The sequence below is a fragment of the Paramisgurnus dabryanus genome, chromosome 11, assembly GCF_030506205.2.
Source record: "Paramisgurnus dabryanus chromosome 11, PD_genome_1.1, whole genome shotgun sequence".
In the NCBI taxonomy this organism is placed as follows: Eukaryota; Metazoa; Chordata; class Actinopteri; order Cypriniformes; family Cobitidae; genus Paramisgurnus; species Paramisgurnus dabryanus.
The window spans coordinates 8,174,317-8,190,141 of record NC_133347.1 but is presented as its reverse complement, the minus strand read 5'-3'; the positions used below and the strand labels follow the sequence as shown (position 1 = coordinate 8,190,141).

Below are 15,825 nucleotides of genomic sequence, written 5' to 3'. Positions count from 1 at the left end.
AAATTATGTTTTTTGAGGAAAACATTCCAGGATTTTTCTCATTTTAATGGACTTAAATGGACCCCAACACTTAACAGTTTTTATGCAGTTTAATATTGCAGTTTCATAGGACTCTAAATGTTCCCAAACGAGGCATAAGGGTCTTAACTAGCGAAACGATTGTCATTCATTTTTGGCAAGAAAAATAAAAATTATGCACTTTTAAACCACAACTTCTCGAAAGGTCACATGTTACATATATGAAACGTATATTTAGGGACCATTTTAAAGGGGACAGAGAATGAAAAACCATTTTTACCTTGTCTTTGTTGAATAATGGTAGTCTACCCGCATTCACGAACATACAAAAAGTGCTAGACATGCTAAACATCTCAGTCTCATAGAAATTCCTCTTTCAGAAATGTCAGCCAGAAAACGGCCCAATCTGAAAAACTGATGCTTATGACATCACAGGCATCTCACTGCCCCTCCACTTTAAAATAATTGGCTACAATTTTTGAGTGGCAGCAAAGTCAGCCAATCAGTAATGAGATTGCAAGTTAAGCCAGTAGGGGGAGCCAAATAGGTGCAAAACCACTTGTTTAAAATCCCCCACCCTAATAGAGCTATCTGAGAGAGGTTTTTAGGAAGCTTCTAAGACAATACAGACCCAAACAAAAAAATGTTTGTCTACATGTGACATCACAGAACAAGGATAAATACCCCGTTCAATCATTCTATGTTACCTTTAAACAATAAATTCACAAAAACAATAATTAGTATCATTCCACATACAACAGTGTCGGAACGGTCGAACACTGGGGCGTAGTTTCGTAACGTCATCTGTGACCTCTTGACATAATGACGTATTACGTGAGGTCGCGCTGGCGCGTCACAGGACTGGGGGAAGATGAGAATTTGTGATTTAAAAGTGGATATTTTTTATTTTTCTTGTCAAAAATGACAATCGTTTTGCTAGATAAGACCCTTATGCCTCGTTTGGGATCGTTAAGAGTCCTTTGAAGCTGCCATGAAACTGCTATTTAATTTGCATTAAAACTGTTAAGTGTTGGGGTCCATAAAGGTCCATTAAAATTAGAAAAATCCTGGAATGTTTTCCTAAAAAACATAATTTCTTCTCGACTGAACAAAGAAAGACATCATTTTGGATGACATGGTGGTAAGTAAATTATCTGGATTTTCTTTTAAGAAAATCCTTTAATAAAGCAAAGAGAAAGAGATCTGTACGAATACTAACTCAACTCATAACGGTGAGCAACAGTAATAGTGATTTTCACCTTAGCAAGCAATTAAGCCATACAGTATAAACCCTGTGTGTGCATGTCAGCCTACATAATCTTACGTAGCTACTGACCTACAGTAAATGTACTGTAAATGTAAAATACATAATAGTGCCACCGCATAAAATAACACCGCATTCAGTTCGCAAGCCAATTATTAATATGCCAATGAAAATCACTCTTCAAGGTACTGACACTGATGACACTGCATTCATGCAGCCTGTACGCTGTTGATATAATAACATTTCATATTAGCCAGACATTGCTGGATAATTATCCCTCTCCGTCCGCCATAGATCCACGCCTGTTTGATGGCTCCCTGACTCACACATGCAGCCGTTACATTGTGACAGATGGCATATGAATCATTAAGACACCAGTAGATCAATTATTCATCATGGGTAAAGAGCAAACACTTAACTAATTGTCAAACAGGCAAAGAGAAACAGACAAAGAGAGAGAACGACAGAGAGAGATAAAGACAGAGAGAGGCAGTGTCAAGACATCTGAAGTCGCAATAAATTACAAATGAGAGCTAATGACGCCAAATCAGAGCGTTTTAACCCTTGACCGAAGCTGCTGGATTGAGCTCGGCAAAAAGCAGCCGATAATAAAATGATAGAGCGCTAAACACATCTCTTACGGTTTGGCATTAAAAAACCTACTGTACGGGAGACCACATACAGTGAATTTACTATGGTTAAAAGAGGTGGAGCAATATATGATGACAGTTACTAAAGTGCAATCATTCACAGATTACTTTATTAATAATACAACAATCTTTTTTTCAAGCCTAATTGTCAGCTGTATATTGTTGCCTAGCAACAGAGAAATTTGGCACAGAACTTGACTAGTGTGCATCATCTGCATTTCATTCCCTTGAACATGCCTATTTCTGCACATTTCACAATTTAGACACACGCACAACTTTTATCGCATTAGTTGTGTTTTTCAATATCAATCATTTAACAGCAACAGAAGCTGCTTGCTTGGCACAGAAAGATACTCACGACAGAAATATTTGACATTCATTCTCGTAAATATTCAGACTGACACTAATATACAGACTCATGCATTCCATGGATGGTTCAACACAAATATGCAAAGCAACAAAGTAAAGGATGCATCCAGCAGCAACGCGAGGATATCACAGTTTTTGTAACACTAATGTTTCAGCACCATGTCCTCGTGCTAAATATCAAAGGCAGGGATTTTTTACAGTGTTTCTGTCTTCATCGACACTGGTGTGAGGGTATACCAGATCATCAGATCCTGATCCAGTATTCAAAGTGTACTGTATGTGTGTCCATGCTATTGGAATTTGCTAAACTGACAATATTCCCATCCTTTGGATTATACCATCATTGGGTAACAACCTTATGCTGACTTAAAAGTATGTCAGTTATCTCTTCGTATGAGGTTGAAACGTTTCTTTTAAAATCAACTTCACACAACAGCAGGCGAAATTTTCCCTCCATCTGGCTCCATGACACACCCCCTGATCTCACCATAGCAACCCCCAGGTCCAATCTGAATTGCCGCTCATTAGCTTTATTTTTTATTGAAGTGAACATAATTTGAAACAAACAAAATGTCCATCTAATTATCATTAGTACTATTATTAGAATTCTACGATAATACCGTATTGATGATTAAAGGTACAGTATTTACCATGGTAACACTGGATAGGTTAATATTATATAATTTCACTGCTACACTCTCAGAAAAAAGGTATAAAACTTTCACTGTTGTGATATCTTCTCAGAAATTACACATTTGCACCTAAAGAGTACATATTAGTACCCCAATGGTACGTATTGGTACCCTACCTAATGCTAGCTAATGCTGTAAGTCGTGACCTCATAATGATGTGATATAAGAAGAACTGTTTAATTGATAAGGCACTAAAAGCAAGTGTAAGAAATCTTGGTTCACTTTAAAGTGTTAATGAATTTTTTTTTTCATATGAAACTGGGTAATCGACAGACCATTCAAGAAAGGTTTACTTTACCAGATGGAGGCATATGACAGATACCAAAGCGAGAGAAAGATGAGACAGACAGCGAGATAAAGTGTCTAAGCCTCTGATTACCCATCCTGTCAGTGTGCCAAGCCAGTGATGCAAAAATTGCAGGCCTCAGAACAGGTCATCGCCCAGAATGACTTAAAATAGCGAGCAGAGGTTAGCATGAGGAAAAATCCCTGCATTCAGGCTTTATTTAGTTATTAAATTTTTTGTGATTTTCATGAAAGTTTCACAAAATACCTTCCAGGAAAATTTTCTTCTATAAATATATTAACATACAAATATATCAAATAAAAGAACAGACCCTCTGCTTTCAAACAAACAAACAGCAAATCATATCTTCATTTGTTATTTTTTATAACCTCTTAAATATGGGTATAGGTTTCTTCAAAAATACCAAATTTTGAGCAAAAAGCTGAAAAATGTGCAATTTTGTAAAGGAATTTTGTTAGAGATCAGACTCAGAATGATTATCAAAACATACATGGAGTTTAAAATGGATTAAATTAGTTTTTGCTTCAGTTTTTTTATAAACTGTGTAAGAACGCCATCTAGGGAATGATAGCAGAATTACATTACCATTTTACCATAAAAATTTGTCAGGAAAGCGTCATTAGCAGATAAATATTTTCTCTTAATTGACAAGATAATTCATCAATGGCGGGGAAAGAGTTAAAAAGTAAATTACCTGATTGCCTTAACATTTTACTTAATTTAACTTAAAAACATTAGTTAACTCAAAAAAGCTAATATTAAGTTTAATTAACTCAAACTTTTAGGGCAACCAGATAACTTACTTTTTTAAGTTAAACCAACTTTCTTTTTACTGCACTGCTAACACTTTAGACTGTTTACAGCTGATTCACAGTACAACATGTTGATTTAATGATTTTATAAAGGTTTCACACCATCAGATTTAGTTTGGCTATGCTAGCAAATCATTAAAGCAGAAATAAAAGTGGAGGTTCTGTTGATGATAAAGGCAGTGGAGACCACCCACTGGTGTAATAAAAAAATCACCAGAAACGATACTTTTAACACTGCCAAAGAGCAGAATCACACCAGCTACTATTACCAAACCTTTGCAGTTTTACTGCTAAAAGGAAAGTGCAGAGCCTTTTAACATACAGTAGAGTAATATTTACCCATGCTGGGTAAATACTGGACTTGTTACAAGATGTGGAACGATGAACAAGATGACAGTCAATAATACACATAACATTTATGAAAACCGACAAAGAATAAAGACAATGGTTAGTATAGAGTCCAGGTAATCGTGAACAGGTGAAGACGGTAACCAAAGATGGTGGTTGACAGGGTGCAAAGGATTATGGGTAGTGGAGTCTGCTGAGTGAGGGTACTGTAGATGCCAGGGAATACTTTACAGACAGAACACACCGCTGGGTTAAAATTGACCCAATGCTGGGTTGTTTTATCCCAACTGCTGGGTTGTTATATCCCATGGTTGCATAACAACAACCTAACATTGGGTCAATTTTAACCCAGCATTGGGTCATTTTTTAACCAAGCATGTGTTCTGTCCAATATTTACCCAGCATGGGTAAAAAATAACCCAGAAATTTTTAGAGTGAAGAAACGGAGTACAGAGTTCATACTTAAGTCAGTTAAGTAATAAGTCTTTAAAGCGAATTCATGCTAAAGCATGATTAAACAACAAATTTTCCATTTTTTATGTTTTTGGAAGATAACTACCTACAGTACAGTGCACAGGTGTCACTAGTACAGTGTGTTATACTTGCATTGATGGTGCAAATGCACTCTTGCTCAAAGCCAAATAAAACAGTTTAAAATAAGACCCACCCCCAAGTCCTCGTGCTCTGTGTTAAATAAAAAAATATAATTATGCTACTGATATGACCCATACATCACATAATGTATTTAAGTGCACCTTTACAAATCAGTTATCTTAAGAATAAATAAAAGCAGAAACAGAAAATCTTTGATGCTTAATAAAATAATATGAAGATATTGTGAACTATGAGTGTTGACCATGGCTGAAAACGGAGCCATTCATTAAAAACTCTCTTTTTTATGTGATGACACAGCTTATACAGGAGTAAAGTAACAGCTGCTGGCAAGAAACACCAGCCTACGCGCTTTTCTAGACAACAGCGCTGGCACAAGCCCATTACAATATCACAGAACAACTTCAGCTGAAGCAAACAGTCTATCAGTCGCTCTCACACTTGACCATGGTGCATTCAGCAAATTCAGCATGAATTCACAACCATTCATTCACTTCTTTTCTATTAAATAAAAAGGCGTTGAATATGTTCAGTTTCACAGTGACTCATGGATATGAACTGTCCATGTATGTCTAGATATTATATTTTTCCAAGTCACAATACTATCAAAAGACAGATTTCATTAAAAAACTATTAAATGTATCAAATTGGTCCAAGAACAGGTGATTCATCCACATTTATTTTACAGCCATATATTCTTTATGTCAACCATATTAATGTTTCAACAAATATTAGGAGAAAATCAGAGACAAAGTTAATACTTATCAGAAAACACGGTCAAAAATGGTAGATAATGCTTCTGTTTATTTTATCAGATGCATTTAAAGGAAAACACCTAAGGATCCAAACAGGAATGAATTTTGAAGCCACCAAACACTTCCATGTTTTTCCTTTTGAAAGAGTACTGTACCTGTAAGTATGGTGGCACAAAATAAAACGTGACGATTTTTTAAGCGGATAAAAATTGAGAACTATATTGTATGGGGGATGAGCACTTAGTTTGCAGCACTTCGACCTCGGGTGCAGTAATATTGACGGAAGTTTGAGCAAGAGGGGGAGGAGTCGGAAGTGAAGATGTTACTCCATATGTGTTACTCCAAGTACGCCAAGTTTTGTTTTGTGCCACCATACTTACTCGTGTAACTACTCATGTAAGTGTCTTTAAATAGAGAAAACATGGTGTTGGTGGCTAAATTCATCCCTGTTTGGATCCTAAGGAATGAATGGGGCTAGGCTAAATGCTAACACATTCACGACACACTGTATAAAGATTAAGTGCATGCATTGAATAAAGATAGGTATTTATTTATTTGTCTAAATTAAGGTAAGAACAGTAAAATATAAAAAAAACGGTGGTGTATTCCTTTAATAATAACAGCAGATTGAATCCTCCAGCATCACAACAAACATAATCCAATACATCAAAATACAACCTTAGGACATGAACTTCAAGCTCAGGCCCCTGCACCCTTCTTACACATCAATCAAGCTGACAGCTGTTTGGTTGACAGCAGGTTGCCTCCAGTCCTTAAGAATCAACCGTCCAGCTAAAACCAACAAGGCTAACATCCCAGTGACAGCTTTTTATCTTTTATCTAACAGTGTATGCTCTGATATATAGACTTAAACTGGTAGGCGGAGGTGATCCAATCATAAGGTCACTAACAAGTCTTAAAAGTAACTTTAACTTTAAAATCAACTTTTTACAAGCCAAAACTTAAAGAGCATATCTTCAGATTCACTATTTTACATTTCCTTTGGTGCAAAAGTGTATATTAGTATTTAAGTTACATACCCCAAAGTAAACGATGATGCGAGATTGTAGGCAACAGTTTACTTCCTGGGATTGGTTATGCAGGCAAGACCGACATTATCATAATTCCTGCCGCTTAGGACGCAGCCTGTAAATTAACTCCTGTTAGCATTGCATCGTGAGCGAATCTTTCAAACATGGTAAGGAGCGTCACATTTCCGGCTGACGTCAGAGGTATTCAGGCCAATCACAACATACAGATTAGCTGCTGGCCAATCAGGGACACAGCGCTTTTCAAAATCAATGCGTTTAAGGAAAACAGGGAAATATGGAGTTACAAAAATGAACGCTATGTGGAAAATAATGTGTTTTTGAGCCATAAACCACGTGAACACATTGTTTTATACCAAACACACAAAATAATGTTGTTGGCAATGAAATAGGTGCCCTTTAAAATAGTAGCTTTATCAATGCAGTGGACTAAGTGCCACAATTACACAATTATAATAAAATTAGATAAAACATGGTTGAAATTCGAGTGTCAGTGAGGTTCACCCTGTTCCTGCTCACTGTTGCATCTGTGTTTCATAGTCAAAGCTGTAGCCTGCTGTTCTTACATCAGCAGCTGAGGTAATGATAGACTGTGTGATCGCATTATACACAAGAAGCTGTAATGCACAGTCACGTGGTGCAATAAAAGAGCAGCTAGCAGACAGGCACTGTAATTAACTCGCACAAATAAAAGGGTCGTGCGTATTCACATTTATGTTCTCATATAAGTTGCAATCCACATTTGCATTAGTGTGTTCCAAATCATAATGTGATCAAAAATGGATGGCATACAATTACTGGGCTGAATTAAGGTAGGGATGTACTGATAACACTTTTTCATTTCCGATCCGATAATTTTGAATATCAGCCGATACCGATACCTGCCTGATACTACTGTAATTAAATGTCTATAGTGCTTTGTGCTACATCTAATATAATTTTAAATGTAAAAATCAATAATTTAAAATGATTTACAAGTTACATGAAACATTAGTAATTATTAATCATTTGATCAATTAAGTATGCTTAATTTTTTTTTTAAACTGTCATAGTAAAAAAAGCAGATGGTTATTTTGGGAAAAATGACTTATGCACATTTCGGGTACAGAATCAACGCGCCTAAATCATTCTGTACACTACGATTATGGGCTTCCTGGGCGCAGAAATGATGCCCTTGAATCATCCTCTCATGAAAATCCTCGCACTGCAATGGAAAGTTCATAACTGTTAAAACACAAAGAGAATAGATGCGTCAGGTGCTTAGCACATAGTGAATTGCATTCATCCAACGGCTTACTGAGACTTGTTAAAATCAGATCTTTAAAATAGCCTACAGTCATCTTATGTGTGCGTGTGTGAATGACGAGTTTCATCCCTCCGCTTCACCAGTGTATATATCAACCCAGTTTGCAAGTAAGTTACAGTGTTTCTGTGAAGTTAAATATCTTTAAAAAAAATTTCCTTCACATGAAGCTACTGAGTGTATTAAAAGACTTTGAATATAGTGCATTTTATATATTGACTGTCATCATTTAACATCAGACCCAGCTAGCAGAATTGCAATTAGACATTAATAGAGCAAAAAGCATGTGGGTGACCCCAATATCATGTGCCTATAGCCTTATTAAAGTGTTTGCAATATTTATATTCATGCATCTGGCAGATGCTTTATCCAAAGCAACTTACAGTGCATTCAGATTATATTTTATTATTATACGTGTTCTCTGGAGTCTTTTAACAGGAACACAAACAATATTTTACACCAGTGTTTTGAATTCATTTTAGTGTGGAGTGTCTATCTGAATATGCAGCCCATATGTTTCCCAAAACACAAGCCAGAAGCTATCTACTGGTCCAGCTGATGGTGTCTCTGGATGCCTCTCATTATGAATCTATCAGCTGGATTTCCTCCAGCAAGCCTGTCACAGTTGTGCTGCGATAAAACTAAGGCAAGATCTTTTCTCTCCGCCTTGTCCCTTCTAGCCTTGCACATCTTAAAAATAGTGTAGGTGTAAAGCCCTGCTAGAACAATGGGGGGGGCCGTGAACGGATGACAGCTGTCTGTCCTGTTAAAGCACGGACACCTCCGCGGTGCTCCGGCAGGCTCCCGGCAGATGAAATTGTAACTCCTGTCAGAACCCAGGGCTCCGCTGTAGAAATTACAAAAGCCCTGTGCTACGGCTTCTTAGTGTCAACAACCGTGGGAGACGGGGCGTGGCCGTTTAAACTGATCAATCAAATAATCAAAAGCTGTTTATGATAATTATGCTGCCGCTGGGTTTATTTGAAACAGGCCAATCTCATTGGCTTGTTTACTGCCTTTCACCAGGCAGGCATAGATAGCAATAATTAGACTCAAGCGTGTTTTTTCAATAATTATAACAGATGGATTCAATAGCTACAGTAAATATGGGTCCAAACCAGTGGCGTAGCAAGTCAGTCCCATGCCCTTATGCAAAAAAATGTACGGCCCCCTTAAGCCAAAGCACCCCCCAATCTTCCCCGTTGGCACTGTTAACTGTGGCACGCAGGTCTGTTAACAACATATACTTTTAATAAGGTAGTCAAATATTTTTACTTTACTTTTTTACTTTTAAGGGTAGATTTAAATAAAGAAAAACTAGTTTTTGACTCGTGACTAACTTCTCCGCCTTCTCTTTAAGGCCCCACTTTTATGTTTATATTAGTCCATCCTTAATGTTCATGTGGATAGTAACCTCTCACACTGTGTTTTCTTTTTTTTTTTTTTTTTTGGCGCGGCGATGCGTCATTTAAAAAATTGATGGCGTAGTAGTTTACGGCAGCTGTGGAGTGCAAAAAATAATAAACGCAAACAAGAAATGACGGAGAAATTAGACATTATGGAGGAATAAGAAATCACTGCACATGATATGCATACAAAAATATATTTATTGGGGCCACAAATAAAAATTAAATTGAAAAAAAAAATGTTTTATTAAAAGCTGGGTCGGGCCCCCTATTGGCACGGGCCCATTTGCACGTGCATACCCTGCATGCCCAGATGCTACGCCACTGGTCCAAACAGATAGCATAATGCATTGCTTACAAACATTGGCCCTTTTTTACACAAGTATCTACAAAACTGAATCATTCGGACATAAATTGTTGCAATGCAATACAATTTACGCTTAAAATTAAGAGGTTTAAAACAGCAGCACATGCTGACATCGGTGCTTATCAGGCTCTTGAAGGAAGCACTGCATATTTGGCACCGACACTCGGGCATACACTGCGGGTGTGAGGGGAGTACACTATGCCCACAGCTTAAAGAGGGGGCGGGTAACTAGTAGACACCAGTGCTTATTAACGCCACTGTGGATGAGGCGCTCTCATTCCCCAAGATTCTGGGAGCTGGATGTTGACTCGCAACCAGACCAAGGATTGCAAAGATTCCATTTGCATGTAAATAACTAGAGTCCCGAGCAAGCCGATAATAGGCTTTAAGGAAGGACTGGCAACCCATTTATCCACCTACTCACGGTGACTATACAATCAGACTTGTGCACCACACCACCATACTGCGCTAATCTGTACTTCCTGTACAAAGCGCTGTTAACGCTCACTCAAGAGCAGAGGAACGATAACTAGCACAAAAGCACGCCCGCAAGCTTGGATAACACTGAATGCCGTGCCACTGGAAATGACACCAGGACAAGCTGAAAGCTCATGAGCACAAATGCTTCAATGCCACAATTACAAATATGCCTGCCAAAAGCAAGAGGAGGCTTAGCCGATGTATATTTACAGACAACATGAAATCGAAATAGTATCATATTTCTTTTCACAATAAAGCTTCCTGTTTTTAATTAAATATTGTTCTGAAACTATTTGCTTTGCAACCAATTTATATTTGAACAATATAAGTTACGTTCTTAAAGGATAAGTCAATTTTCCTAAAAAAAAAAAATTCAAGATAATTTACTCACCACCATGTCTTTCTTTGTTCAGTAAAGACAAAATTATGTTTTTTGAGAAAAACATTCCAGGATTTTTCTTATTTTAATGGACTTTAATGGAACCCAACACTTAACACTTAACTCAACACTTAACAACTTTTTTCAACAGAGTTTCAAAGGACTCTAAACGATCCCAAACGAGGCATAAGGGTCTTATCTAGCGAAACGATTGTCATTTTTACAAGAAAAATAAAAAATATGCACTTTTAAACCACAACAACTCGTCTATCTCTGGTCCTGTGAAGCGCCAGCGCGACCTCACGTAATTGCGTAGTGATGTAGAAATTTCTATCTTCTTTTTTCCATGCGTTTAAAGGGACATTCCACTTTTTTGAAAATATGCTAATTTTTATGGCCCCCTAGAGTTAAACATTTGAATCTTACAGTTTTGGAATCCATTCAGCTGATCTCCGGGTCTGGCGCTAGCACTTTTAGCATAGCTTAGCACAATCCATTGAATCTGATTAGACCATTAGCATCGCGCTCAAAAATAACCAAAGAGTTTCAATATTTTCCCTATTTAAAACTTGACTCTTCTGTAGTAACATTGTGTACTAAGAGCGACAGAAAATTAAAAGTTGCGATTTTCTAGGCAGATATGGCTAGGAACTATACTCTAATTCTGGCGTAATAATCAAGGACTTTGCTGCTGTAACATGGCTGCAACAGGCGTAGTGATATTACGCACTAGCAGAAAATAGTCCCCTGCTATTGAAAGTAACCACAGAAGAGTCAAGTTTTAAATGAAAAATCCCACTTAAAGAAATAGACCGCCATAACATTTTTCCTTTCGCGCACCCCCTGGTGGCAGCTCGTGTACACTTTGGGAATCCCTGCCTTAGACAAATAACAAATGTTTACTTCTAATGTAACAGAGGAATATTTTTAAATATAAGATTAAAAGTAAAAAATGCTGTAAAAGTATTGTTCATTGTGAGTTTATATTAATATTGGGTCATCTAATACATTTGAACAAACAGTATGCAATGTTACGGTAAAGAGGAAGCATAATTTTAAATGTACTGTAGTAAGAATGATGTTACACATGATGAACATTTTGTCCTCGTCTCTCTCTAATTCTCCGTTCTTTCTCTCTGATCTTAGTGTGCACATGACTTCATTAAAATCTAATAAGTTATGATGACTCATCTTCTGATACCCACAAATCTTATAATCTTTTCCTAATGAAACAACGTTAGTTCACTGTAACTAACAATAGAAAACAGGTGTGAAAAACTTAAACTATACACATCTTCCCCCTTTAAAAAGAAATGTCTCATTTTGAATACCTGTTTTCATATAGTCTTTTCCCACGCATTAAACCCAAAAGCAAAGTGAAATGTCAGGTTACAGTGTTACAGTCAAGTCAAGCATTTTGACCTTTCCAAACCCGTCCAGAATACAAATTGCATGATATATTATTAGGAGACAGACTGATACTCTGTTAAAGACTATACATCTCTCCTAGTAGGAGGCCAAGTTTAAATTCTAACTTCTAGTTTAAAGTCTTTTCCCAGTCCTGCTCACCTTTATACTCCCCGTCAACTCTTTCCTAGCCAATAAATCCAAAAATGCCTAAAAATAAAGTAGAAACTAATCGAAACACGAAACTGCTACAAATTTGTAAATCATGACTTAAATTGCTGAAAATGATGCATTCACATTATAACATCCTCTCGTCACTTGTGTTGAAAGACACAATGAGCTATGATGTGCATCAACTGATAAAAACGTCCTTCAATCATTATATTAATTACACACTTTGTCCTTGCCAACTCAATTTTTTACGATTACGAGACCTCAGCGCTACTCCTGTGCGGTCTCTTCTGATGATTAGTTTCTTTTATGAAGTCCATTACCAACTCGGTCACGACTGTATGTACTCACAAGGCCAATGACGTGCATTATCACCAGGTGTATTTGTCTCACCGGCTTATAACATTCAGGTGAAGAAGTTAAAATCTTCCTTTCGTTTTTCTTCTCTCTTAAACCAGACAAAGATCCAGAGCTCATCAATAATGAAAGTGAACTGGAATCATGTAAAATTCTGTAAGAAGCCCATCTCCCTTTGTACTTTAACACTATGACAGTCATTAATATTTGATGTATATCGTTGCATTGCGCTGTGTGAACATCTGTGTGTGTTTCTCTCTCTCTCTCTCTCTCTCCAGCTTTCTCTCACACACTGTCACCGGGCTGTACCCCTTAAAAAGGTCCTAATATGTATATATTTGGTGCCAATATGTACCTTTAAGATACTACGTAGGGAGGTCACGTGTTACATATATAAAACGCAAATTTGCAGACCATTGTAAACAATAAACTGACACAAAGACATTAATTAGTATCAGTTGACATACAGCAATGTAGGAACGGTCCTCTTTCAACACATTTGTAAACACTGGGGCGGAGTTTCGCGTTCGTCTTCTGTGACCTCTTGACGTTATGACGTATTGCGTGGGGTCACATCACGCATCACGACCTGATCTAGACGAGAAGTTGTGGTTTAAAAGTGGATATTTTTTATTTTTCTTATCAAAATTGACAATCGTTTCGCTAGATAAGACCCTTATGCCTCGTTTGGGATCGTTTATAGTCCTTTGAAACTCCGTTGAAAAAAACTGTTAAGTGTTGATTTAAGTATTAAATGTTGGGCTCTATTAAAGTCCATTAAAATGAGAAAAATCCTGCAATGTTTTCATCAAAAAACATAATTTCTTCTCGACTGAACAAAGAAAGACATCAACATTTTGGATGACATGGTGGTGAGTAAATTATCTGGATTTTTCTTTTAAGAAAATGGAATATTCCTTTAAAGTCTGGTCAACTTTGTACTTGTATCACATAGAGACATCACGGCGTCACCTTTTTCTCTACTGTAAAGCAAAGATGGACAAAGCGCTCCCCGCCCATATTCGCAGAAACGTCCAAAAAATATTTGTATGCTTAAAGTCTAGTGTGACGTCCCCTTAAGAATAATCACTAACCCAGAGTAATGCGACTTTTCAGGATCATGCAGAGTAATCCTCTATTAATTTCAATATTAAAACCCCATTTGTTCACTCTCATCACTAAAAAACACAGGTGAAGAACAATATGGTACTGATTTGATTGGCCTCTGCTCCTGACTCGGGCTTGAAAAATTGAGGCTTACTCTAGAAATGAAAGCAGCAAAAGTCGTTCCCCTGAGGAGAGCTCCTCTTGACATGGCTGTTTTGACCGCGGTAAAGCAATATCTGCTTTGGTGATAGAGTGCTTGAAAAGTGCTGTTCATTTGTCCACTCAGTCTGGTCTGGGAGTTACCACAGATGATTAAATCAAAAGTTTAACTGATGAAATAAGGCAAAAGTCCTGCAAATTTCAGCAAAACTGGGAGCACACATGGGAGCAAATGTCACTCAAGCCGTTTGACAAATTAAACAAGAAAGATTGTCCAACCACTGAAAGATTTTCATCTGCGTAGCTTGCACAGCATCACTAGAAGAGAACGCCACCTGTCACTCACCCACTAAGGACGACAATGAAGTCCATGACGTTCCAGCCGTTCCTCAGGTATGAGCCTTTGTGGAATACAAATCCCAGGGCAATGATTTTTATTCCAGCCTCGAAGCAAAACATTCCAATGAAGTAGGGCTCTGTTTTTTCCTATGAGAAAAATAACAGAACACATAAGAATAAGAACTGTGACAGACGTTATTTAAAACTGTGTTAAAAGGAATGCATGCGGTCTTAACAGCCAATTAAGTTATATTTATAAAGGCCAAAGTATGAATGTTTTGTTAAAACAAGCATTTCTTACATAGATGTCATAGAAATAAAATACTGACATGCTTTCTATGGGAATAATTAGTCTTTGGAAAGGAAACTGAAGTCTGAATAAGGTTGTCAAGAACAAAGAGTAAAAAGAAAAGAACAGGAGAAACAGAGACGGGTGAGAGAAGGTTGTGCTCCATTTAAATTCCCCAGACTCGTCCAGAATAACTTTAGGTTTTTAAGTTACACAAATTGCTAAACATCCATTTGTAAGTGGATGAGGAAACCAAAATGATTTTGTCTATAATAAATGCTATAGTTAGATATTTTCTTTTCTAAAGAATAACTGAGCAGTTTGTAGGTCCTTACAAGTCTCTTTGACATGGGCGTCTTGTCCTCTCCGGGCAGATGTTGCTCCAAGGCCAGAACGATGCAGTTGGCAATGATGGTGGCCAGGATCATGTACTCAAACGGAGTTGAACAGAAAAGTTAAGAAAGTGACACACACTTTTTTATGCATATGGCAGACTTACAGTGCATTACAATACAAAGTATGCATTTTATCAGTGTGAAATTGAACCCATATCAAATGTTTGGGAATATCATTGTCCCAACAACTGAAAGAACGAGGCTACTAACTCCGAATTTACAAGCTGCTCAGGTACCTGGTTTGCATGTACGCAGAAATACGTCAGATTTTGCAGCGTGGGCAGTGTGTGCGTGGATGAAAAACAGTGTAAGTAAATAATAGAGTACAAATCTGTTTAAGACAGAGAGATTTTAGTACAAACCGAAAAGGCAAATAGAGGGCAGATCTCTCGGGAAGTCGCTTTCTCTCTCTTCATTTAATTAAATTCAGCTCCGCTCAATAGACTTGGGTGAGCTCTAGTTAAAGAATTCTAGTTTCAACTCCTTGGCTTGAGCAAATATAATCAGAAACATTACATTTAATATTTTCTGATGTACCTTTTTTATAAAAAACAGTCTGTGTACCGTTATTAATTGTCTCTAAACACATTATAAATGTTAAAAACGTTCAAGTTACACCATTAAAAAGTTTTTCCACATTTCTGTGTCAGGATCATTTGGATGGGGCTAAAATGGTGACGCATATGAGCCACCGAGCATGACCCCACCCTTAAAAACAATTGTGAGCATAGGGATGCTTAACGATTAATCGCGATTAATCGTTAGTAGAATAAAAGTTTTTGTTTACATC

At 37.2% G+C, this 15,825-nt stretch overlaps 1 protein-coding gene across 4 annotated transcripts in view; it reads right to left on the bottom strand.

Moving 5' to 3' along the window:
• The window catches only part of cacna1ea (calcium channel, voltage-dependent, R type, alpha 1E subunit a), a 92,291-nt gene extending 77,215 nt beyond the window's left edge, over window positions 1-15,076 (bottom strand). For all 4 annotated transcript variants that reach the window (XM_065248445.2, XM_065248451.2, XM_065248446.2 and 1 more), the window contains exons 1-2: window positions 14,976-15,076; window positions 14,359-14,498 (exon numbers count right to left, since the gene is read on the bottom strand). In XM_065248445.2, the coding sequence (XP_065104517.2) occupies window positions 14,359-14,498; window positions 14,976-15,068 (233 nt within the window). In that variant the 5' untranslated portion in view covers window positions 15,069-15,076. The remainder of the gene's footprint in view (window positions 1-14,358; window positions 14,499-14,975) is intronic.
• Between the last annotated feature and the right edge of the window lie 749 nt (window positions 15,077-15,825).